We start from the raw sequence: 26,761 nt of genomic DNA, 5'->3' as shown, positions 1-26,761 counted from the left end.
ATAGGCCACTAGTAGAATGTCCCAATATTGATCACAGACCCCATGTTCCACCCTCACTCAGCCATTAAAATATTTCCCCTGACAGTGTTTGGGGATTTGCGTCTTTGAAGCACCAGCTGCTAAGACACCTTGCTTGGTCCTACAATAAGCACTTTCCCGCCGCCCCCCCCCGCCCCACTCCGCCAACTGAAACCCACAGTCAATTCATAAATTTTTTTGCACAGAAGCAAGTAGACCAAGTGTGCTAGGGTAACAGGACTGAATGTTAAGAATGTGTGTATAGAAGGATGATACATCACTTTTATTTCAGAAATAAAGTAGATTTATTGATGTGAGTTTTCGATAACCCTGTACGTGAGATAGCAAAATAGACACAGATGTATAGAACAGTCTTTTGGACTCTGTGAGAGAGGGCGAGGGTGGGATGATTTGGGATAATGGCATTGAAACATGTATAATATCATATATGAAATGAGTCCCCAGCCCAGGTTCAATGCATGATACTGGATGCTTGGGGCTGGTGCACTGGGATGACCCAGAAGGATGGTACGGGTTGGGAGAAGGGAAGGGGTTCAGGAAAGGGAACATGTGTATACCTGTGGCAGATATATGTTAATGTATGGCAAAATCAATACAATAATGTAAAGTAATTAACCTACAATTAAAATAAATAAATTTATTAAAAAAAAAAAAGAAATCATCCAAAAAGCTCCATACCTACATTGAAACCAAACACCACCAAGAGCCAACAAGTTCCAGAGGAAGACATACCATGCAAATTCTCCAACAACACAGGAACAGAGCCCGGAGCTTCAATATACAGGTTGCCCAAACAGCAAACCCATAGACATCTCAAACCTCACTACTGGACACTTCATTGCCCTCTAGAGAGAAGAGATGCAGCTGCACCCACCGGAACACTGACACAAGCTTCCCTAACCAGGAAACCTGACAAGCCACTCGTCCAACCCCAGCCACAGGGAGGAACCTCCACAAGAAAGAGGAACCACAAACTGCCAGAAAGAGAAAGGCCATCCCAAACACAGGAACCAAAAAAAAGCCAACAACTTTAGTAATGAGATTTTGCATGCTTCATGGTTTTGGTTACTATTTCTGTCAGCAGTCTGTATTTGAAGTTGATGCTGAAGTAAACACTTGGTTGAACATTACTCTTCAATTGCTAGGAGACCAGTGATTTTGTGATGTCACAGCTTTTTGACCGGGAGGACCTCTGTGATTGTCCAGAGAGTTTCTCTCTGTAGGCCAGCCAAACATCATTTGAAGTTGCATTGTGTAAAAGCAGACAAATGAGAAAATTATCTGAAGAAAGATTTCCCTGAGATGGCACATATTTCTTCAGAAATTGAAGATGGACCTCCTAAAGATGAATCCACTGGTTCAGAAACCTCCATTAGATCTTATTGGTATGATTATACACCTGGGGACTCAGTTTTGAGATCTATGATTGAAGAATATGCTTTTCAGGATTTGTCTGAGGATCTTGTGATCAAAAGGCCACACTACACATATTCTGTCTCTGAAACAGATGATGTGAATGATTTTCTTTCACTCACATTTCCACAAAAGCTTTGGAATATAGTTGAAAGTGATCAGTTTGAATCTATTTGGTGGGATGAGACAGGCACATGTAGAGTGATCAGTGAAGAACTCTTTAGGAAAGAAGTCTTGGAAAGAAAGGAGCCTTTCAGAATATTTGAAACCAAGAGCATGAAAAGTTTAATTCAACAGCTTAATCTTTATGGATTTAATAAAAACCGACAAACCGTTCAAAGATCGGCTTCACTACCTGTCTTTCTGGAAGAAGAAAACAACATCTCTCTTTTGCGTAAGGTATTCCAAAATTTTCACTTATCGGCAATATATCAAATTAAATCATGTGACCTAGAATGCATGTTCATATATGTAGCTAAAACGGAGTTGAAACTTGAGGTAACAAATTATTGAAAACGTTTTCTTTTTGAAGTTGAGAACAGCTGGAGGTTAGAATATTGGATGTTTAACAAACCTTCTTAGTAACTTGAAACCAGATACAAGTTCTGAAGCTACTTAAAGTGGTATTTACTGTATATATACAATGTATTTTTAGTTGAGCATATACGTTCTAACATGTTACCTGTTAAAACTACCAACAGAGGTATTTTATTTGATGTTATTTCATTGCTTCCATTAAAGGAAACATAGAGATATGAAGGAATTAAATTAGTAAAGAATGAAAAATGAATATAATAGAGAAGAAAATGTAACAAAACCAAAACTTTATTTTCCCATATGACTGCTAGGAGACTTCCAGCAGAACAGGGCCTTTAAAAAAGACTCTGTAAAGGGTCAAAAAAGAAATATTTTAGGCTTTGCGAATATCATCATTGGCATTAATTAAGTTTTCAGGCATAGAGAATAACCAAAGAAGCTGGCAAGTCCCTGTTCCAACTTTAAGGACTCCGAAAACGGAATTTCACACAATTCTCATGTCAGAAAATAAAATTCTTTTTGGTTTTCCTCAGCCATTAAAAGTGCAAAGCTATAAAATAAAAAAAAAAAAAAAGAAGAAGAAGAAGAAAAAGTAAAGCTCATTCTCAGCTCACAACAGACAGTGCAAAAACAGGGGCAGGTTGCCCTGCCTTGATTGAAATGTAATTCCAAGAGGAGGGGCGTCAAGATCCACTGTATGGTCAAGTTTCTTAAGCAAAGAACTTGCTTAAGGGAGGTCATCCCTGAGGGCTGTGAGTGCTGGACACCATCACTGGACTCCCCTGGTAGACTCGGAGGCCGTTCTCAGCCCTGTGCATCTGTTTTCTCTTCGCGTTTGGTGAGCTGAGCAATCTTGACCCAAGACCCTTGAGATTCAGATTCAGCCTGACCACGCCTCCAGCAGGCGATTGTACGGGGTGAGGGGGTGGGGGGAGGGCTCATCGCCCGCGCATGCGCCCAACTCGGCCTCGAGGCCAATCAGATTGCAGGCGCCGACACCTGGCCGCCAATCATGGGAGACGCCCGCACGCCTGTAGGGGGAGCTGAGGCGGCGCCCCGGACCTGAGGAAGCGTCATCCCCTCAGGCTCGCCTCCTCAGCCTTGGTCCGGGAACTGCTGAAGACAGGTGAGCCACAGGCAGTTCTGTCTCCTCCGCCAACAGGGACCGGTAAGGACTGGAGCGTGGTTCAGCCCAAGCGGTGCCTGATGGCTAAAGGGAGGGTTTCTCGGGTCCCCACTCGCACCAGGCCTTGCTCGGCGGGGCGGCCGGTGAGGGCCCGCGGGCCCTCAGGAGGGAGCGTGCGGCAGGACCCACAGGCCTCAGGCTCCTTTCGCCCTCTCCCCTCTCTAGTCTGGGCGGGCTGTGCTCTCCAGCAGCTTTCCTGCCCAGGGCGTGGGACAGGCCAGCTCACGGAAAGGGCCTCTTAGGCCCCTGGCCACCGGCACCACCCCCAGCTCTCCTGTGGAACCTAATGTATTTAAACACACACACACACAAATCTTCACGGCCCAACCTGGTTCTGCACCCAGGCACAGTCAGGCGGGCGCAGCAAAAAAAAAAAAAAAAAAAAAAAAAAAATCGATCTAGTGGCCTCTTCACTGCCCTGGTGCTTTGGTCGTTTTCCTGTTTCCTCTGCGTCTCCTCGAACTCCAGGGCTGCCCCGTCCCTGGGGGCCCCGAGATTCAGGCCTTTGGTTCCGGAAGTTGGCAGATGAGGTATTTGTTTTGTTTGTTACTGAGAGAAGGGAGGTGGGAGGAAGAAGCTCAGGGCAAAGGAGTTCAATCACTCGGTCTGGTTGAGTGTGAGACGCCTGGTCAGCATCCGTAGGGTAGGACCAGGTAGGGCCTGGGGGGATAGAACGTTCCCGGAACAGGTGACTCACCCTGAGCTTTTCCTCTGCTTGTCCCCAGGATGTGACCGTTTGCTGCCTGGTAGGTCTCAAGCGCTCAGGATTTCAATGGGCCCCTGAGGTAAGGTGACAGACATCTTTACAATAAGGGACAAAGTTGTGGCTTTCTTACTTTCCGTTTTTCTCCTTTCATTCGTCGGCTGACACGTTGGTGTTGAGAGAGAGTATTCCTGATTGGGGATTACCTGTCCCTGATTGCGGGTGCTGACTTCAGGGCAATCATGGTTTCAGGTTTGCAGCTTTCTGAGTGGCAAGCTTAAAAACAGGCAGGGTGACTTGCTTTCTCCTGCCTTCTTGAAAGAAAAAAAGTAAGAGCACCATGGGTCTTAAGCTGTGTAGAGCTGACTCCTACCACTTGGTGAGGCTAAAATGGGGAATGCACATATCCTAAGGTTTTAGCTAGCAGAGCAAAACAATGCAGGTGTGGGGGTTCCCTGGTGGCCTGGTGATTCGGATTCTGGGCTTTCACTGCAGTGGTCTGGATTCAGGCTCTGGTCAGGGAACCGGGACCCCACAAGCCAAGCAGCATGGCGAAATGAATAAATGAATCAAGTGGTTCATTCAGAGAAAATCTGTGTGGTTTAACATGTTCACGTGGGATTACTTGCTCATTTCTGTACCCTTAAGGGCTTTATTTCATTAAGTTAGTGAACTCCACTGGATGGGGGCGAGGGACCACATGAGTTCATTTCATGCATGTAAACAAGATCATAGGTAGCTCTATGCCCAGCAACTTGTGCCTACAGCTGTGTTGTATACTTATCTTGCTGGTACAGCTTTGAACTTCACAGCATGTTTTGTTTTGGTCACAACATGTGGCTTCATAGGATATTAGTTCCCCAACCAGGGATCGAACACAGGATCCTGGCAGTGAGAGGACTGAGTCCTAACCAAACCACTGGACTGCCAGGCAACTCCTGTGTTTCGGTGCTTTGGATTGTTTTGTTTGTGTGTGTGTGTGTGTGTTTAAAATTTTTGCTATATTTATAGGAGAACTCTTCTGTGTGTAAGTATGATGTGAGTGGTATGAATAACTTGAAATGTTTGTGTTGTACATATGATCTCAAATTGAGTAGTTTGAAAGAACTTAACACTTGTTTTCTCTTGGCCTAGGATCTCTCCTGAGGTAGTCAAGCTTTTGTCTGGCTTGGCAACCTCTGAAGACTTAGTTTGTTGAATCTAAGCTCTCTCACTTGTCTGTACTCATGAAGCCTCAGTTCCTCCTTCTGTGGGCCTCTCCAAGGGGCTTCTCTTCTGGAGGCTGCTTTCTTTTCTCAGAATGAGTGATTCAGGAAAGCACTTGCACCCATGATAAAGTGCAGAGTCTTCTTTCAGATGTTACACATCTTCACTTGTGTATTTGCTTAGTCTCACAGGTCAACCCTGTGATAGATTGAGAGAGAACTACACAGGGGTGGGAATATCAGGAGATTCGATTCACTTGAAGGCTGGTTACCATACCCATTAATCCACCATGCCAGCCTTTTTTTCATATGATCTCAGCTCTGTCAATGTGAGCAAATTATTTGGCTTGTGTACTCTTCTTGTGTGCTGCTACTGCTGCTAAGCTGCTTCAGTCGTGTCCAACTCCGCAGTCTCATGGACAGCAGCCCACAAGGCTCCCCCTTCTCTGGGATTCTCCAGGCAAGAACGCTGGAGTGGGTTGCCATTTCCTTCTCCAATGCATGAGAGTGAAAAGTGAAATTGAAGTCTCTCAGTCGTGTCCGACCCTTCGAAACCCCATGGACTGCGGCCTACCAGGCTCCTCTGTCCGTGGAATTTTCCAGGCAAGAGTACTGGTGTGGGTTTCCATTGCCTTCTCCAGCTTGTGTGCTCTCCAGCTTGATCTACTCAATTCTTGATGTACTCAGTTCTAGACCTACTCATTTCTTGATCTTCTAGCAAGTCTCCTCTTTGTCCCGGATTAAGTTTTCTGTTTCTCTGGATGGTTCCCATCAGCAAACAGACTGACTATAATGTGACCTGTCGTTAAAAATCCATCTTTGGGTGACACATTCTGCTTCTGCTGCTTTTATTTCATATTTGTTTATTATAGACTTCTGCAGAGTTGTTCCTAGACTTTGTTATCTCGAGTTCTCTCATTTTCCTTTAAAGCCACTCTTGTCAAGGCCACAAGTGAATTTCAAATGTTTAACTCCGTGGTCAATTTTTAGTTGTTATTTTATTTAATTTATTGGCAGCGTTTATCAGACTAGCTCATTTCCTCCTCCCTGAAAAAAATGTTTCACTTGGATTACAGAGTGCTTCTCTTTCCTGCTTCTCTTCCACCTACAGTTCTCCCACATACAAAGTGTGACCTTTGTGTCTGGCTTGATTCAGATGTCATATTTTCTTTTTCAATATTTATTTATTTAGCTCTGTGGCATGTGAGATCTTAGTTCCCAGCCCAGAGATGGCACCTGTGGAGAGTCTTAAACGCTGGATCTCCAGGAAAGTCCCCTCGTTTGTGTACTTTCAAGATTCCTCCATTTCATGGCTGTATAGCAGTGAATGTTTTTGTTTTATTTTTATGGCTGAATATGGATTATGAATATGGTAAATGACTTCCATGCATTCCATTTTGAGCATATACCACAGTTTGCTTATCCATTCGTCAATGAATGGATAATACGTGGATGGTGTACTCTTTGTGGCTATTGTGAGTAATGTTGCTGTGAACACTGATTTTGCATGGACTGAACATTTTCAGTGTTGTGGATATATACAAAAGACGAAATTGCTGCATCATATGGCTCCTCTATATTTAATTTTTGAGATACTGACAAACCACTTTTGCAAGAGTGGTTGTACCATTTTACAGCAGTTACCTCAACAATATCTGAAGATTCCTTTTCTCCACATCCTCTGCAGCACTTGTTATTATTCGTCATTTTGATTGGGTGTGAAGTAGTATGAGTGTGAAGTAGTATTTCAGAGAGGCTGCTTTACATTTTGCTAGGGGCTTCCCTGGTGGCTCAGAAGGGAAGGTGTCTGCCTGCAATGTAGGAGACCTGGGATCAACGCCTGGGTGGGGAAGATCCCCTTGAGAAGAAAATGGTAATCCACTCCAGCACTCTTGCCTGGAAAATCCCATGAACGGAGGAGCCTGATAGGCTACAGTCCATGGGGTTGCAAAGAGTCGGAAATGTCTATTCAAATTCTTTTCCTGGTTGTTAAATGCTTTTCTTTTTTTAATTGTTGTAGAAAACATCCAACTTAAATTTTTACCATTTTAATCATTTTTGCATGCTAAGTATTTCACACACTTTCATCAGCCTTTTGGAGAAAGAAATGGCAACCCACTCCAGTATTCTTGCCTGGAGAATCCCATGAGAAGGGAACCTGGTGAGCTTTCGTCCATGGGGATGCAAAGTTGGGCACACCTGAGTGACTAACACATATACACACACATAGTCACAGTGTTGTTTTGTTGTCGTTGTCGTTGTTTTAGCTGTGCTATGCAGCTTGAATGACAGTTCCCTGGTTGAGGATCATACCCAGGCCCCTGATAGGAAACTGTGGAGTCCTAACCTCTGAACTACCAGGGAATTCCTTATCACATAGTTATGAAACAGACCTCTACACCTTTTCATCTTGCAAAATTGAAACTCTATACCCATCACCTGTCCCATTAAACAACAACTCCTCTTTTCTTGACTGTTGACCTAGACCATGGACTCTATCGTTCTTTTTTGTTTCCTTTATGTTGCTTGACTATGTTAGCTATTTCATACAAGTAGAAACTTACAGTATTTGTCTTTTTGTATGACTGGCTTGTTTCATTTGGCTTGATGTGTGCAATGATCATGCATGTTGTAGCATGTGACAGAATTTTCTTCATATGGCTAAATAATGTTTCATTGTATGTATATATCACATTTGATGGACATTTAGAAGCTTCCACCTCTTAGTTGTTGCAGTTAGTGCTGCCGTGAGCACGGCTGCGCAAATATCTCAAGACCCCATGTTAACTTCTTTTGAATTTATATCCTGAAGTGGAATTGCTGAATCATGCATCAGTTCTAGTTTTTAATTTTTGGAGGAGCCTTTAAACTGTTTTTTGTAGCAGTTGCACCATGTTAAATCTATTCATAACACACAAGGATCCAATTACTGTACATGCTTGCCAACAGTTGTCTTTCCTTTCCTTCCCTTTCCCTTTCCTTTCCTTCCTATGTAAACACACACACATATGCACACACAATTTTTTTCATATCCTTTTCCATTATTGTTTATCACACATTATGAATATAGTTCCTTGTGCTATCCAGTACGATCTTGTTTGTCTATTGTATATATTATAGTTTGCATCTGCTAGTCACCAGCTCCCAATCTATGCCTGCCTGACTTTTCCCCACTTGGTAATCACATAGCTGGCTCTCTATGTCTGTGAGTCTGTTTCTGTTTTGTAGATAAGTTCATTTGTGTCATATTTTAGAGTCCATGTAAGTGATACCATATGATATTTGTCTTTCTTTCTTTTTTTTTTAATTTTTATTTTTATTTTATTTTACAGTACTGTATTGGTTTTGCCATACATTGACATAAATCCGCTACGGGTGTACATCAGTTCCCAATCCTGACCCCTCCTCCCGCCTCTCACCCCATATCATCTGTCTGGATCATCCCTGTGCACCAGCCCCAAGCATCCTGTATCCTGCATGGAACATAGGCTGGCGATTCGTTTCTTACATGATAGTGTACATGTTTCAGTGCCATTCTCCCAAATCATCCCACCCTCTCCCTCTTCCTCAGAGTCCAAAAGTCCATTCTATACATCTGTGTCTCTTTTGCTGTCTTGCATACAGGGTTATCATTACCATCTTTCTAAATTCCATGTATATGTGTTAGTATACTGTATTGATGTTTTTCTTTCTGGCTTACTTCACTCTGTATAATCGGCTCCAGTTTCATCTATCTCATTAGAATTGATTTGTATAAAGTCTGCAAGCAGTAAATGCTGGAGAGGGTGCAGAGAAAAGGGAACCCTCTTACACTGTTGGTGGGAATGCAAACTAGTACAGCCACTATGGAGAACAGTGTGGAGATTCCTTAAAAAATTGCAAATAGAACTGCCATATGACCCAGCAATCCCGCTGCTGCGCATACACACTGAGGAAACCAGAACTAAAAGAGACACATGTACCCGAATGTATATCGCAGCACTGTTTGTAAGAGCCAGGACATGGAAACAACCTAGATGTCCATCAACAGATGAATGGATCAGAAAGCTGCGGTACATATACACAGTGGAGTATTACTCAGCCATTATAAAGAATATATTGTCTTTCTCTTTCTGACTTCCTAAGTAGTATTTTTAATGCTAGTGTAGATTCAAGTATATACTTAACTTCATTTTCAGAACATTTGTTGCTACTGTATAGAAATGTGATTGACTTTTAAAATATTTCTCTTGTATTCTGCAAGCTTTATATTAATTCTAATACTTGTGGTTTCTTCAAGATTTTCTATATAAAAAGGTATGTTATCTCCAATATACTTTGACTTTTTCCTTTCCATTCTGAAGGCTGTTTTTTTTTTTTCTTCTTTTTTTTTTAAACAACAGCAACAGTTCCTTTTTCTTACATAATTGCTCTGGTTATAGAACTGCCAGTATAATGTTGAGCCAAAGTGTGTCGTAGACTTCCTTGTGTTGTTCCCAGTCTTAGAGGGAAAGCTTTCAGTTTTTCATTATTAAACATGATGTTAGCTGTGGGTCTTTTACAGGTACCCTTTGATTGGGAAAGTTCTCTTCTGTTCTTAATTATTAAGTGTTTTTTTTTTTAACCCCTGTTATGAAAAGGTGCTAGATTCAGGGAAATGCTTCTTCTGCAGGCAGATGTGTTTTTTGTTCTATTGTTTTAAAATGGCATAATGTTGATTCACTTTCATAAAATGAATCAACTTTGCATACCTCCATAAATCCCATGTAATCATGGTATACAGTCTTTTTTATATGTTGTTAGATTTTGTTTGCCAGTATTTTGTTGAGGACTCTTTCACTTGTATTCATAAGGGATATCAGGGGTGTGTGTGTGATGTCTCTGTCTGATATTGGTATGAGAGAAATACTGGCATCACTTTGCCTGCTATGTGGGGAAGAGACCTGTGGCGTGAAGGATGAAGCATTGTTGGATTTAGAGGGAGAAATTTAGGATATATCAGTGTGGAATTGGGGTGAGATTATCAAGAGAGTTCATTGTCAATTTCCTAGGCCTGTGTTAAGTGCTTGACATTGAATTATGCTGTTTGTTAACTAGGTATAGATAGATTATACTTTGAATTTGCTACCTATTTTCTTTGTTAACATTTATGAAATTAGAATTTGTGAATCAGGTGTAATGTGCATTTAAGATACATTTTCTTCGAATTTTACTACAAAACAAGATGCCATTGACTAGCTGATGCCTTTTAAAAAGAGCTGTTAACCTTAAGTCTAAGAAATAAGCATGTTTGTCTTTAAGAGACAGAAACACCTTTAAAAGTTATAAATTTGCCCAAGAAGATGCAGCTGGTGTGCAGTTAACTTAGAATTCCAACTTCATCTTCTTTGCCTCCAAAGTCCATGTTTCTCAACACTGTACAATAATGCTTTTGTAAAAATACTCGTCCTTTACATGTGATTTTACCTAATGATCAGTAGTGTTGGGTTTTTTTTCTTTATTTTTTTAAGTAGAAGAGATTAAAGTGAACATGGGACAAAGCTATGATTCTAGAGCCATGTAGACTTGTAGTCATAGGTTTTTCAGCTGTCATTGAGTCTCGTTGACACTCGGTGCCTTTGTCTGTAAGATAAAGGTGTTTATAATTACCCTAGAGTTTTGGAGATAATCAAATAGCTCATTTTTCTGTGCTTAACTAATATGTATATGTTTATACTTAGGTGGCAGTTTGTATAAAGGAAGCACTGGGACTTGTGGCCGCACCCTCTAAGAATAAAAAAGGATTCAAAATATGGAACTACCATGTATGTTACGTGAAGAAGAACAAGAGCCAGAAGTACGGAAAGGGAGGGAGAAACCAAACAAGTAGATGATGATGATGATGAAGTGATATTGGTCGGAGTGGAACTTGTAAATGAAGATGCTGACGTGATCTTTGTTGGGATGAGCTCAGCTTCGAAACCAGTCGTTTCAAACATACTGAACAGAGTTAACCCAGGTTCTTGTTCAAGGAGAAAAAGGTATGGTCTCTTCAGGAAAGGTAACACTCACAGATTACAGCCTGTTAGTCATGTGACTCCTACATCAGAAGCAAAGACTGTCTTGCCAGTTTCTGACTCTGAATCAAGATCAACAGATAGTCCTATTATTATTGAACCCCCATCTCAAGCTGGTTATAAAAGTATTTCACCACAAAGAGTGCCAAATTGCTTTTCAAAGGAGTCATGTTCTTCTTTGATTACCTTCACAAGTTCATTGCAGCATCCAGTAGAAAGAGCGGTTTCTGCAGGAGATATGAATAAAAGTCCTCATGTCTCAAAGGTACTTTCCACTTGTGAAACAAATAGCAGAAATCCCAGAAGGCCTAAGCTCAGTGATGGGGAACATTCTTTAGCTTTGTCCCCTTCAGGTATTTTTCATACAGTGACTACTCAGCAGAGCACACCAGACAGTGTCCATACCTCACTAAGCCATGTTCAGAATGGAGAACCTTGTCCAACACCTTTTCCAGAGGACAGTGTTAATTGCAAACCTGTAAGACCTTTAGGGGAAAATGGACTGACAAAAACTGATTTTCCAAGTTTAGCAAGTCCAAACAAGATTATTGACCCCACAGAAGGAAATCTGATTGTGTTTCTTCGTGACTTCTACTATGGAGAGCATATAGGAGTTGAGTAGCCAGAACTGAAGGCCCACACGGCGTTTAAATGCCTCAGCTGCTTGAAAGTTCTAAAAAATGTCAAGTTTATGAATCACATGAAGCACCATTTGGAACTTGAGAGGCAGAGAGGTGACAGCTGGAAAACCCACACCACCTGCCGGCACTGCCTCTGCCAGTTTCCTACTCCCTTCCAGATGCAGTGTCACATTGAAAGTGTCCACACTCCCCAGGGGCCCTCCGCAGTCTGTCGCATCTGTGAGTTGTCCTTTGAGACAGATCAGGTTCTCTTAGAGCACATGAAAGACAATCATAAGCCTGGTGAAATGCCCTATGTATGCCAGGTTTGCAGTTACAGATCATCATTTTTTGCAGATGTGGATGCACATTTCAGAGCATACCATGGTAACACTAAGAATTTGCTTTGCCCATTTTGTCTCAAAATTTTTAAAACTGCAACAGCCTACGGACGTCATCATAGAAGGCACTGGGAAAAGAGTTTTCACCAGTGTTCCAAATGTCGGCTGCAGTTTTTAACTTCCAAAGAGGAAAGGGAGCACAAGACCCAGTGTCATCAAATGTTTAAGCCTAAGCAGCTAGAAGGATTGTCTCCTGAAACAAAAATTGTTATTCAGGTGTCACTGGAAGCCCTTCAACCAGGATTGGTGGGAGTAGCATCCATTACTGTGAACACATCTGATTTTGAATCATCACCCCCCAAATCTAAAAGTAGGAGGTCAAAAAAAGAAAAAAAAAAAAACTTAATTCTACTTTCAGTAAGTCTGAAGCAAGTATTTCCGTCAAAGTTGAATACCCCATTAAAAACAAAAAAAATTATAGGGTTATTCAGTAATATCAAATATAGGGAAACTGATGGGTAATTCATGTGTTTTTGTTTTAAATACAGGAAGTACAGTTTTGTTTGATCTGCATATTGAGACGTTATTTAAAAATCTATTATCTGTTTTTCATAGAATTGTCAACATGTTAAAAGAATGTGTGCGTGTGTGAGAGAGAGAATGAGAAGTGGAGAAAGGAGAAGTAACAACTTACTCTGGTATTTCATGTTACTTGTAAGTTCGAAGGCTCTACTATACACATAATCTGTAGAGTGTTTTAGCAACGTAATTTTCAACTGTTTCCATGCCTTGAAGATCTCAGTATCAACTATATAGCCAGATTTGAATGTCTTTGTTATGGTATGGACCCCTGTGCTGCTGAACTCTCTGAAGTGCCTCTTGGGCTGATCGAAGATAATCTGGCCCTGAAAGCGTGCAGTGGAGAAGTTGATGGAGAAGCTATGTTGTGAGTTTGGACCAGACACGGGATTTAATCAGTGAAGGGCTGTGGCTTCTTGTCCCAGCTGAGGAAGAGGCATACATTCACTCCAGGCATAGAGCCAAGGTAGAAGGAACACTGTCTCAGAGTGCGTTTACCTAGCCCAGGGACATCTCAAGGAAGCCAGCGGTTAAAATGCCTGTGTTTGGTGAGAGACCCTTGCAAGCATCAAGCAGGCCCTGTGTATCACTGACTGCAGTTGGAGAAGCAGAGATAGTTAATAGAATGAGACCTGGTGCCTGTGGACCTCCTGTTGAGTGATCAAAAGGGGAATTTGATTCATTGCGTCCCCTTTGCCAGTTGGCTGGCCTGTAATCTCAATGAGGTAGGCATATCTGTGTCAGACACAGTCGTAAAGCAAGTTAAAATTCCCAAAGGAAAAAGAGCCTTGACGTCCACTTTGATTTGTGCCGGACCCATAGTTTTAACTGCAAAGGATCAAACACAGGGAATCTGTTCAGTTTTCGAACTGGGCTACATTAAGTTCTCTTACCCTTAAGCTACAATGGAGTTGTCCAAGAATAGTGAATATAGTGGGTAAAAATAGTCCAGGATGATTAAACCCTTTTTAGCACTTTTCCTTACCTTTTCCAGTTACATGTGTCTTACCCTAGTTGAGCATGTGAAGATTTCAGTTTTGTATCTTATCTTGCCTTGGACACAAATGTAGTAGCGTTAACAGCTAATTCTTGGCGTGTGTAATTTCCCATTGTATCAAACTAACTGAGTTTCAGTCTTACTTGACACAGTCCGATGTGCAAGAATTATCTCGTTTATTTCAGTAATTATCAGGTCATAGAGTTATCCTTCCTCTAATCTATCCAACTATCTAATCTGTGATTATACGTGTGAAAATCTTTTTTCTTGCTGTCTCCAAGGGCTCTTTCACAGACCTGTGGGGTACCCTCTAAGTATTGGTTCCTGAACATCAGCACACTTGGCTGCCTCCGTAGGTTCTTGGAGTTGAGTCTCCTCCTGGAGTTGAATGTCACCCCTTCTCCACTTCTGGCACAGATAGCTAGCAATCTCTGTGCACCATTCAAGGAAGCTGGGATCCTGTCTGTAGACCTGTGCCAGGAGCAATCTCTCCGTTTCCTCTTCCTTTCTCCTCCTCTTTGTCTCTCCCCACTCTCCCCCCTCCTCAATTTATTTAAATCCTCTAAGCTTTCACAAAATGCTGGAAAGTGATAATCACCAAGGGGTTATCATCCCTCTCAGAACTGAAGAGGAAGGACTACAGATGAGTAAGCTGTAGTGAGTCTATTGTGTCTGTAAGAAACGCCGCGGGAAGAAAGAGCCACCTCTATGGACCGTTGATCAGAGCCTTTATTGGGCGGTCGCTCTTGGGCAGAACTCCCGGGGGTGGGTGAGCAAGGAAGCAAAGGGAGTCTGCGAGGTATGAGGGGTGGGGAAAGGTTTTATAGCCAGGGCCGGGCTCCCATATAAGGTAGAAATCACGGGCTACAGCGGTGGTTGGTGTCCAAGGGCTCCACGTCGGCACCTGATTGGACGGCTTGGTTGCCGGCCCGCCTCCGGGACTTGTGTGCGGCACTTTTCTGGGGCATGCCTCAACATGCCCGACCTTTCAGTCTCCATTTTAGGTAATTTCCTGAGTGTAAATTCAAATGCAAATACATTGTATTTATGTACTCAAAGCTTGCTTGGTTTATTTGCCCTTTGAATATTTTACTAGGCCTTTCCAGTTAGTTTACTTGGGCCAAAGCACTTTGCTAAGTGTCAGCTTAAACCACTTTTAGGTGTATAAAGAAGTGTGTGTGTGTTCTGGTCTCAGGTGAAAACTCTATGTATAAATAAATGTGCAGACTATTGCATTCTTATCTCCTTTCTTCAATTTCTATAGTAAAAATACGAAATCTTTTAGTTATGTGTTTTTTTGTTACTTAGCATTATCAACACTGTGATTGTTAGTTGCTTTGAAGTATGCTCCTGAGGAGTACAAGTTGTATTTATTGCCAAATTAAAAGTTTCCAGCGATATGGTCCTTGACTGCTTCCTCTCTTCCATTCTCTGTCCTTCTACTCTGCTATTTTCCCCAGTAATGTACTCTTTTTGACATCACTGGCCTTGGTTTTCCTCCATCAAATTCCATGTCTTTCCAATCCAAAGACTGCAAGTGCTGTTCTTCTGGAAATGCTCTTCCCGTAGGCCTGCATGCCTTGCTACCTCCCTTGTTTGAGCTCCACCAATGCTGTTCAAATAACACAATCAAATCTCCAACCCCCTCTCTTTCCTCCTCCTCCTTCAAGGCACTTGAAGTCTCTATCCTCTTCTTCCCTCTCCAGCCTAAATTTCCTAGATTTTCATTAAAAAAAAAAAAGAGATAATAACCTCAGGGCTTTGCTTCTTAGAATTAACTTGAGTCAGTTTCTTTGCCTTCAAATAAAAGATAGTTAATAGTGAGTTGAGTTCTTTCAGAAGCTACTTCTGTTTTTCTATTGATATCTCTATATTCTTTTTCACACAATGACACTTTGGTTTGTTTAGAAATATGTTGAATATCTGTCAAGATATTTTGTTATTGCCCTCTGTGAATTTCCTTGTCTGGTTTGCTTGTTCTTTCAGGTAAAATTATTTTATTAATAAAAGAGAAGGGGACTACAGAGGATGAGATGGTTGGATGGCATCACGACTCGATGGACATGGGTTTGGGTGAACTCGGGGAGTTGTCGATGGACAGGGAGGCCTGGTGTGCTGCGATTCATGGGGTCGCAGAGTCAGACACAACTGAGCGACTGAACTGAACTGATTATAACAAATGAGAGCTGTCTCAAGGTGACATATATTAATTTTCTCCATGAAAATGAGAAAGCTTTTATTCTCTCAAACAATGTCTATAGTCTCTTCAGCTACACGTATGTATTTACCCCCTTATTTTTAGAGCAAGTAAAAATCAACAAAAGTGCAACTATTAATCCAAAATCACAAATGCTATTTCCAAGAAAGCTATCTGCTACTAGAAATATTTAAGTTATCCGTTAATATGAGAAAAACAATTCAGTCTTGGTCTTCATGACTACACGCTCTACCTTTGGACATCAAAGCGGCTCATTTCAAATGGCACGCTAAATGCTGATTTAGCAACATCTCACACTGCGTATTTGAAAGGTCGGGCAATGCCGGGCATGTTGAGGCTTGCCCGGGCGTGTTGAGGCATGCCCTGGAAAAGTGCCGCACACAAGTCCCGGAGGCGGGCCGACAACCAAGCCGTCCAATCAGGTGCCGACACGGAGCCCTTGGACACCAATCACCGCTGAGCCCGTGCTTTCTACCTTATATGGGAGCCCGGCCCTGGCTATAAAACCTTTCCCCACCCCTCATACCTTGCAGACTCCCTTTGCTTCCTTGCTCACCCGCCCCCGGGAGTGCTGCCCAAGAGTGACCGCCCAATAAAGGCCCTGATCAACAGTCCATAGAGGTGGCTGTTTCTTCCCACAGCGTTTCTTACAGTATTCATCAAATCTTGGCTTTCCTTTCCCTCATGAACTCTACTGATTTTAAAATTAGGTTGATCATTAACAATATTTTGCTTGAGATCACATTGATGCTTGTTCTAAAGTGCTTAAAATTGTATTTCAAGATAAGGCATGAAATGTTTAAAAACAATTATGTCGAAGAATAGTCAAGAGACCACCTAATTCTTCTGTCACTTGAAAACACTGACATAAGCATTAGCCAGTATGGGACAATGTCTTCTTGACTTAAATGACAAAAGCGGGCATCAGAATAAAGAGAAAGAAACAGATAATTAATATAAAACTGGTACATTACTAAATTTTGTATTAAGGCCTAACATCAAAGTGATAGCCACTGCAGCCATGATTAAAAAGTTCCTGCTCCTTGACCATTAAGGTGTGACCTAAATCAAATCCCTGATGATAATACAGTGGAAGTGAGAAACAGATTTAAGGGACTAGATCTGATAGAGTACCTGATGAACTATGGACAGAGGTTTGTGACATTGTACAGGAGACAGGAATCAAGACCATACCCAAGGGAAAATAAAATGGCAAAATAGCAAAATGGCTCTCTGAGGAGGCCTTACAAAACTGAAAATAAGGGAATCAAAAGGCAAAGGAGAAAAGGAAAGATAGACCCGTTTGAACGCAGAGTTCCAAAGAACAGCGAGGAGAGAAAAGAAAGCCATCTTCAGGGATCACTGCAAAGAATTAGAGGCAAACAATAGAATGGAAAAGACTAGAGATCTCGTCAAGAAAATTAGAAATACTAAGGGAACATTTCATGCAATGATGTTCACAGTAAAGGATAGAAATTATATGGACCTAAGAAGCAGATATTAAGCAGAGGTGGCAATACATAGAAGAATTGTACAAAAACGATCTTCATGACCCAGATAATCACGATAGAAAGTTCACTCACCTAGACCCAGACATCCTGGAATGGGAAGTCAAGTGGGTCTTAGGAAGCATCACTATGAACAAAGGTAGTGGAGGTGATGGAATTCCTGTTAAGCTATTTCAAAACCTAAAAGATGATGCTATGAAAGTGCTGCATTCTATGCCGGCAAATTTGGAAACCTCAGCAGCGGCCAGGGGACTGGAAAATATCAGTATTCATTCCAATCCCAAAGAAAGGCAATGTCAAAGAATGCTCAAACTGCTATACAATGGCTCTCATCTCACACACTAGAAAGGTAGTGCTCAAAATTCTCCCAGCCAGGTGTCACTAATACTTAAACCGTGAACTTTCTGATGTTCACCATCTGCAGTGATTTTGGAGCCCCCAAAAATAAAGTCTGACACTGTTTCCACTGTGTTCCCCATCTATTTCCCATGAAGTGATGGGACCAGATGCCATGATCTTCGTTTTCTGAATAGTGAACTTTAAGCCAACTTTTTCACTCTCCTCTTTCACTCTCATCAAGAGGCTTTTTAGATCCTCTTCACTTTCTGCCATAAGGGTGGTGTCATCTGCATATCTGAGGTTATTGATATTTCTCCCAGCAATCTTGATTTCAGCTTGTGTTTCTTCCAGTCCAGTGTTTCTCGTGATGTACTCTGCATATAAGTTAAATAAGCAGGGTGAAAATAAGCAGCCTTGATGTACTGGTTTTCCTATTTGGAACCAGTCTGTTGTTCCATGTCCAGTTCTAACTGTTGCTTCCTGACCTTAAGGGGATACCAAACATTGATAGGCTGTGCCATCATAGGCCCCATTAACTCATTGTTTGATATCATAAGAACTGTATGCTTGATTTTCATTTTTTCATGGCATGTTCAAGGCACATTATGAGAAACGAATGTCATGATGAGGAACAAGAAAGAACCATTGAAAAATTGAATCATTGAAAAATGATTCAACTAAAACACCTGGGAGTCGAGGTGATCTTAGATGTTCAAGACATATTTCATGCACAGTTGTGACTCAAATTGCCATTGAGTATGTTTTGTGTTGTTTGGTTAAAAATGACACCATCCCCCATGAAACAGTCAGCTGACACTCAAGATGTGTGCTGTGCTGAGTTGCTTCAGTTGTGTATGACTCTGTGTGACCCTGTGGACCATAGCCCACTAGGCTCTTCTGTCCATGGGATTCTCCAGTCAAGAATCCTGGAATGAGTTGCTGTGCCGTCCTCTAGGGCGTCTTCCCAACTCAGGGATCAAACCCATGACTCTTATGTCTCTTATGTCTCCTATATCTCCTGCATTGGCAGGCACGTTCCTTTCAACTAGTGCCAACCTAGGAAGCCCAGGTCAGCCATAGCAAATTCATTACCCTCTTCTTTCCTGATTGCACTGAAAAAATAATCTGTGAACAGTTCCACCTCTTTAAAAAAAAAAAAATTTAAAAAGAGTACACTTCAAAATTGTAATAACATGGGCCGTCCTTCTTAAAAGATGTTTCTAGAGCTGCGAGTCCTTGGAAGAAAAGCTATGACAAACCTAGACAGTGTACTAAAAATAGAGATGTTACCTGACACACAAAGGTTCATCTAGTAAAAGCTATGGTTTTTCCTGTAGTCATGTGTGGATGTAAGAGTTGGACCATGAAGAATGTTGAACCCTCAAGAATGGATGTATTTGAACTGTGGTGTTGGAGAAGACTCTTGAGAGCATCCGTTGGACTGCAAGGAGATCCAACCAGGACATCCTACAAGGGGTCAGTCCTGAATATCGTTGGAAGGACCAATGCTGAAGCAGAAACTCAAATACTTGGGCCACATGATGCGAACAGCTGACTCATTGGAGAAGACCTGGATGTTGGGAAAGATTGAAGCCATGAGGAGAAGGGGGTGACAGAGGATGAGATGGTTGCATGGCATCACTGACTGAATGGACATGAGTTTGACCAATCTTTGGGAATTGGTGATGGACAGGGAGGCCTGGCATGCTGAAGTCCATGGGGTGGCAAAGAGTTGGACACAACTGACTCTGTGAACTGAACTGAGAGCTCCTGCAAAGCTTGAATTACACAGATCAGTGGTAAAATACTCCCTGGGATTGTACAGAGACAGAAACTAATGATGAGAGTACATCACTGTACGCCTTGGGGTGGAGGTTTTTTATTTTTATTTTTAATTTTTATTTCTTTGACAGGCTTCTCTGTTATCAGAGATGTACTCTCCAATTGCTTTGCAATTGCATCCTCTTTGCATGACTCAGCTCTCTGGAGACAAGGGAACTCAGAAGAGTGACCACCAGGGAGGTGATATCAAGAATATCCTGGCTTTGTAGAAGCCTGTGCTATCTTATGCTCTCCTCTGGATGGCTTCCTAGTCATAGCTGATAAGTCATGAGTGTGATTCATGGCCTTTGAAATCTGATTCTGCACAGAAGTTCCGCTCCTTTTGTTCTGATCTCTGGTGGTTGTGATTTTCCACATCTGAGCTCTACTGAACACCCCTTTCCTGTGTTGACTCCTTAATGTCCATCGAGTATGTCCCTTGACCTGCCTTCCCAGCTCACTTAGTCCTTGTTTACATTCGTATTCCCTGCCCTGTGTTGCTTTGAACCACTGCCGATCTGTGATCTGTTCTGGGTGGGGGAGATGCTTTTACCTGTCTACCTAAAGGATAAGCTGCATTTGCTCACATGATACAGGATCATTCCCCTGCTTCCATGTCTGTCCTTCTGGGAGCCCCCCACACTCCACCCACCACTGCCTCCAGGGTATCCTTCAGGTTTCTGAAACTCAAGGTCAAATTCCTCATCTTCCTCTTCCTGTACTTATCTTTAACAGCTCCCCTGCCAGGGCACTGCACTCCTCAGGCTGAAATTCTTCATTCGGGGGCCTGGGTTCGGACCCCTTCTCATGGACTATACACCCCTATTTGTGCCGGGCCTTTCAAGTTGCTGTCCAGGGAAGGTCTTTCATCGCCATCCACAAGCTTTGCCCCTCTTACCCCCACTGCCATGACCCAGTCGCTTCCTAAGTAGGTCCTGACTCTCATGAGAATTGGGGGTCCCGTGGCCTTCGTGGGTAAACATCTTTCATCATCTGTAAAGTCCATTGAATGAAATATGAAAGCTTGCTTCCAAAAAGACTTCCAATGAGTGGTTTTCTTTTTTTTTTTTCCCTCTTCCCTCTTGCTGTTTTCAGGATAAATCTTTGCATAAGGACAGCAAAGCAGTATGCTCATTTTTGGGAGGGATGCTGGGAGGGATTGGGGGCAGGAGTAAAAGGGGACAGCAGAGGATGTGATGGCTGGATGGCATCACCAACTCGATGGACGTGAGTTTGAGTGAACTCCGGGAGTTGGTGATGGACAGGGAGGCCTGGCGTGCTGTGATTCATGCGGTCGAGAAGAGTTGGACACGACTGACAGATTGAAATGTACTGACTGAACTGGGGACCTCAAGAGGAGTTTTACAAGCCAAATTCCAGTGAATAATCTTAAGTCAGAGTATTCAACCTGGCGAGAGAGCTTGGGGCTTTCCTTCTGACTGGTGCATATTACAGGCATTGTGGGTGGGGTGTGGATTCCTTTATCCTTGTCTGCTTGCCTTTTTGTACAGGGTGGTTTGTTGTTGTTTCTGATCTACAGTAAGCGATGCTGAGAACTTTGCCTGGGGGTTGTAGGACAGGATTGCTCCATTGTTGGCTCCTGCAGACAGTACCCTCTGCAACTGGCAGTGCCCAGCACTCTCTTGACTGGCGATAAAAGGAATGTACATGTCTGGAATGAATGATGCACTTAAGGCACGACTTATCACATGTAAGATATGATACACTATACAGAGCTGGCAGGCAAAGCCATATTCCTGGGTCCCTAGGTCCAGCTTCAGGTCTGTGCTTCACCAGGTTCAAGCCTAACGACGTTTCCCTCATGGGAGAAGTTTGATGGTGTCAAGATTTCAGACTAGAGGTCTTCAAAGCTGCCTTATTTGCCACTCTTCACCATGAGTGAGAAAAATGTTGAATAAATGCTTTGTTTTGGTGAGGAAGCCAAGGAGGGCAGGGATCCCCAGCTACTCTGTCTCTCAAACCTGGAGCCATTTTTGCTGGGAGTGTAGGTGGAGTATGGTTTGGGAGAGGCAGATGGGCTGCCTTGGAATGCAGTCTTTGTGGCTGGAGGAGGAGCTGGGCAGTCTTTGCAGACGAAGGGAAGCGACACAATATGCTCTGGGCTTCAGGGTGAAGCCAGATGTTCGTTCAAAAACATATATATGCATATTTTTGGCCAAGTAAGATCTTCCTCGAAGCTCTTCTGTCTTCACTGTAGCATTTAGAATCTTTAACTGAGTAATACTCCATTGTGTATATTTGAACAGTTCTAATGAGGTAGATGAAACTGGAGCCTATTATACAGAGTGAAATAAGCCAGAAAGAAAAACACCAATACAGTATACCAACACATATATATGGAATTTAGAAACATGGAAATGATAACCCTGTATGCGAGAGAGCAAAAGAGACACAGATGTATAGAACAGTCTTTTGGACTCTGTGGGAGAGGGTGAGGATGGGATGATTTGGGAGAATGGCATTGAATTATGTATATCATATATGAAATGGATTGCCAGTCCAGGTTCAATGCAGGATACAGGATGCTTGGGGTTGGTCACTGGGATGACTCAGAAGGATGGTACGAAGAGGGAGGTGGAAGGGGGGGGGGGTTCAGGATGGAGAACACGTATACACATTCATGTTGATGTATGGCAAAACCAATACAATATTGTAAAGTAATCACTCTCCAATTAAAATAAATTTGTGTTAAAGAAAATAATCTTTAGCTGTGGCATGTGGGATCTAGTTCTCTGACCAGGGATTGAACCCCTCACCCTGCATTAGGGAGCGCGGAGTCTTAGCCACTGGACCACCAGGCGAGTCCCTTAGCCAAACGCTAATGACAGCACTTTGAGAGAGTCTTGTGTGCAAGGATTTGTGGGGATGAGAAAGAAAAGCCCACCAGGTCATGGCTGAGTCATTATAGATGATGGGTTGCTGTAGGGAGTGCTACTTTAAGAACCTGTCCTAAAATCCTGCATGTTCCTCCATCATCATGGTTTCACCTAAAGGCTTTCTTGTGATGCTCAAATTCAACAGCTCTGTGCGAGTCTGGTTGTTGTCTCTTTTGGGACACACGCCCCTTCTTTCTCCTCCATGATGTTGAAGCTGAAACTCTAATACTTGCGCCACCTGATATGGAGAGCTGACTCATTTGAAAAGACCTTGATGCTGGGAAAGATTGAGGGCAGGAATAGAAGGGGACGACAGAGGATGAGATGGTTGACTGGCATCACCGACACAATGGACATGGGTTTGGGTGGACTCCGGGAGTTGGTGATGGACAGGAAGGCATGGCGTGCTGCCGTTCACGGGGTCGCAGAGAGTCAGACACAACTTAGTGACTGAACTGAACCTGCTCCTTCACCCTCTTTTTCCAGGAAGCCCAAGGGTTCTGTCCTTTGCTGTTCGTGGGTCTGTTTTCTGTGTGGGCAGCCTCCATCACTGCCTTTCCAGTCTTTAAGTTCCTTCCCCTGTTGTTCACTCCATTTTTTTTCTCTGGGACTTCCACCTCCCACCCCCCCCCCACCCCCCCAGATAACTGCCCACCAACCCTCCGACTGGAAACAGCCCCTGGGCCTCCCAGCTGGGGCATGTCAAAATACAAGCTCTCCACAACGTGTCCATAACCTTGGCTGGTTCTGGGTGAGTATGTAATCTTGGCCAGGTGGCAGCTTATTAATGTTGGGATCTGTCATTATGTTGGGATGAAAATTGTCTAGAATTTAAAACCAGTTGTTCGCCAAATGAATTGCTCGTGGTTCTGTTAGGGGTAGTCATTTTGTTTGTCGTGTCAGCTTACAATAAATAATTGGCTCTGTTATCCTAATGTGTTGTTCTCAGGTCCAGGCGGAGAAACAAGTCCAAGTACCATGTGGTTTCATACATGAGCCTGTCAGTGGCTGCATTTCCAGCTCTGTGACTCCCAGAGGAGGAATGTTTCCTTGCTTTAGTGCCTGGTAAGGTTTGGAATTGATTTTCAGGTCAACCCTGTTATATAGTAGGAGCACAGCAAACTTTCAAAACTGTACATAAACATTCATCTTTGTTGCTACTTTTCCTAGCAGTTTGTAAAAAGAATGGCTTTTTGGTGTAGAACAGAGGTTGGCATTTTTTTTTTCAGTAACAAACCAAGTAGTAATTATTTTTGGCTTTATGGGCCCCAGATTATTCCATTCTCTCCAGTAGCAGTGAATAATCAAATAGGTGTAGTTGTATTGCAGTAAAATTTTATTTACCCCACCCCCCCAATAAAAAAGACAGGTGTGTAGATATTTTGCAGGGGGAGGATAGGATACACCATCTAGCATGTTGGGTTTTTCTGGACAGGGATGGGACCCAGGCTCCCTACATTGGGAGCATGGAGTCTTTTTTGTTTGTTTGTTTGTTTTGAACTCCATTATCTTCATTACATATATATATATATATATATATATATATATATATATATATATATATATATATATATTTAACTGGAAGCTAATTACTTTACAATATTGTATTGGTTTTGCCATACATCCACATGAATCCACCATGGGTCACTGGACCACCAGGAAGTCCTAGCTGGCTGGATTTGATTCCTGGGCCATAGGGCTTCTCTGAGAGTTTAGCTATTAAGGAATCCACCTGCAGTACAGGAGACCCAGGTTCGATTCCTGGGTTGGGGAGATCTAGTGGAGAAGGGTTCGCCTACCTACTCCAGTATTTTTGGAGTTCCCTGGTGCCTCAAGGTGTAAAGAAACTGCCTGCAATTCAGGGACCCTGGGTTCAATCCTTGGGTTTGGAAGATTCCCCTGGAGGGAGAGAACAGTTACCCACTCCAGTATTTTTGTGTGGAGACCTCCATGACAGAGGAGCCTGGCATACTGCAGTCCATGGGGTCACAAAGTGTCAGAGATGACTGAGAGACTAAGCACAGCATTCAGTTTCCAGGGCACTGGTACTGAAAGTAGGTTGGTTAATTGATGGCTTACTAAATGCTTAGTTAGGTTATTACTATATAATAAAAGCTGAGTTAAGGACTTACAGATTGAAAATTCTCAGCATAAAATCATAAAATCCTTTTAAGGAGTCAGCCAATATACTTGTATACATACTATGTATAACTCTGAGTAGGAAATGTTTTACATACATGGGTTCAATGCCTTGGTCAGGGAACTAGTTCCCACATTCCAGACCTAAGACTCTATGCCATGACAGAAAATCAGTCTAGCAGTTCATGGAAATGTTTAATCTAGTTGCCACATGACCCCGCCATTCTACTCCTAGTTTTACACACAAGGGGAATAAGGACGCATATTCACACACAAACATGTGTATACAAGTGTTCATGTGTGCTGATAGCCAAATGTATGAATATGAGAGTTGGACTCTAAAGAAAGCTGAGCACGAAAGAATTGATGCTTTTGACCTGCAAATATTTTGTGCTGGAGAAGGTGTTGGACAAGGCTCTTAAGAGTCCCTCGGACTGCAAGATCCAACAAGCCCATCCTAAAGAAACTCAGTCCTGAATATTCATTGGAAAGACTGATGTTGAAGCTGAAACTCCAATACTTTGACCACCTGATGCAAAGAACTGACTCACTGGAAAAGACCCTGATACTGAGAAAGAATGAAGGTGGGAGGAGAAGGGGATGCCAGAGGATGAGATGATTGGATGGCATCACTGACTCAATGGACATGAGTTTGAGTAAGTTCTGGGCATTGATGATGGACAAGGACGCTGGCATGCTGCAGTCTGTGGGGTTACAAAGAGTCAGAGATGACTGAGCAACTGAACTGAACTGGCTCAATAGCCAAACAGTAGAAACAATGTAAATATATCCATCCCTGATAAACAGATAAATCAAATGTGGTCAATTGGTATAATGGAATATCACTCAACCATAAGAAGGAATGGAGTTCCCACACAGAGGTCAACAGGGATGCACCTGGAAAACACATCATGAGTGAAAGAAACCAGACACAAAAGGCCACCTGTTGTATGACTCTGTGTATATCAAGTGTCCATAGGAGGTATATCCAAGACCCACACATGGTTTCCAGGGCCCAGGAGGGCTGGGGAGTGACTGCTGACAGCCATGAGGTTTCTTCTGGGCTTAGGAAGCCTGTTCTCAACTGGGTGGGTGTTGAAAGTTCGACCACTCGGAGTACAGTTCATTCATATGTACATAGGGGATTGGTGTTTACTTGAGTTATAGCTAAGTAAAGCTGTTACATAAATAAAAAAAATAAAATATTAAAAGAAAGCTGTTACAGGAAAAGTCCTAGGTGCAGGACCTTTCTAAAATATTTGTTTATTCATTCATTTATTTATTTGGCTCTGGTGGGACTTTGTTGGTGCATGTGGGCTTTCTCCAAGTGTGGCAAACAAGGGCCCCTGTCCACTTGCAGCATGTGACCTTCTCATTGTGATGGCTTCTCTCGTTGTGGAGCATGGGCTCTAGGGCACACCACCTTCAGTAGTTGCAGCACGTTGGCTCAGTAGTTGCAGCACCTGGACTCTGGAGCCCAGGCTCAGTGGTTGTCGTGCACCGGCTTACTTGCACTGTGGCATGTGGACTCTTCCCTGAGCAAGGATATCACCCATGTCTGATGTGCTGGCAGGCAGAGTTTTAACTATGGGATCCCCAGGAAAGCTCTAGGTGCAGGATTGATGAGTGAGAAATAACTAGTCAATAATTTTATAACACCCGTATTTTTTTCTTTTTTTTTGGTGGGGGCGGGGAGGAGATCTGGAAAGCGAAGGGATCTCCCTGGATCCCCCGTTTCTGGTGTATTTTTGAGTGTTGGTGTATTTTGGGGTCCCTTCCATAAGAGGTAGGCCTTGCAGATACAAACCAGATGATGGGTACAGACCAGGAAAAGGGTGCATCCCTTGTCTCCCACAGGGAATCCTGGCCCAAGTTGGATATCTTCACTTCTGGGTTATCCTGAAGCCAGTCTGACAACTGGTAGGTGGCACAGAGCTGTCACCGACACATCCTCCTGTCTGTGTTCTGGGGACTGGTTTGCTCTTTTGGTGTGGGGGAAGGTTCCTGGACCCTCTTTCTGAGTTGCAGGTCAAAGAAAGGAGCAAAGCTGCAGCCATGGACAAACTGCTGGCTGGACATGAGACTGTGGGCATCAACGACATTGGTCTGTCCAGGTTTAGACAGGAGGCCATCTGCCTGGTGAAGGGGTTGCATAAGACCCTGAAGCTGAAGGTGAAAAGGTAA

At 42.9% G+C, this 26,761-nt stretch overlaps 1 protein-coding gene and 1 pseudogene across 1 annotated transcript; both read left to right on the top strand.

Annotated features, from left to right (window-relative positions):
- Positions 1-1,341: 1,341 nt before the first annotated feature.
- Positions 1,342-1,830, top strand: LOC128070993 (heat shock transcription factor, Y-linked-like; the record flags this gene model as incomplete). The annotated part of the gene is made up of 1 exon (XM_052663989.1): positions 1,342-1,830. A coding segment is annotated over exon 1 (489 nt), but the record flags the coding sequence as incomplete, so codon positions are not given.
- Positions 1,831-2,940: 1,110 nt separating this feature from the next.
- LOC128070992 (zinc finger protein 280B-like) lies at positions 2,941-26,761 on the top strand (annotated as a pseudogene).

The sequence above is a fragment of the Budorcas taxicolor genome, chromosome Y (genome assembly GCF_023091745.1).
Source record: "Budorcas taxicolor isolate Tak-1 chromosome Y, Takin1.1, whole genome shotgun sequence".
NCBI classification, from domain to species: Eukaryota; Metazoa; Chordata; class Mammalia; order Artiodactyla; family Bovidae; genus Budorcas; species Budorcas taxicolor.
The sequence above is the reverse complement of the archived record's forward strand: the minus strand, read 5'-3'. Positions and strand labels throughout refer to the sequence as shown.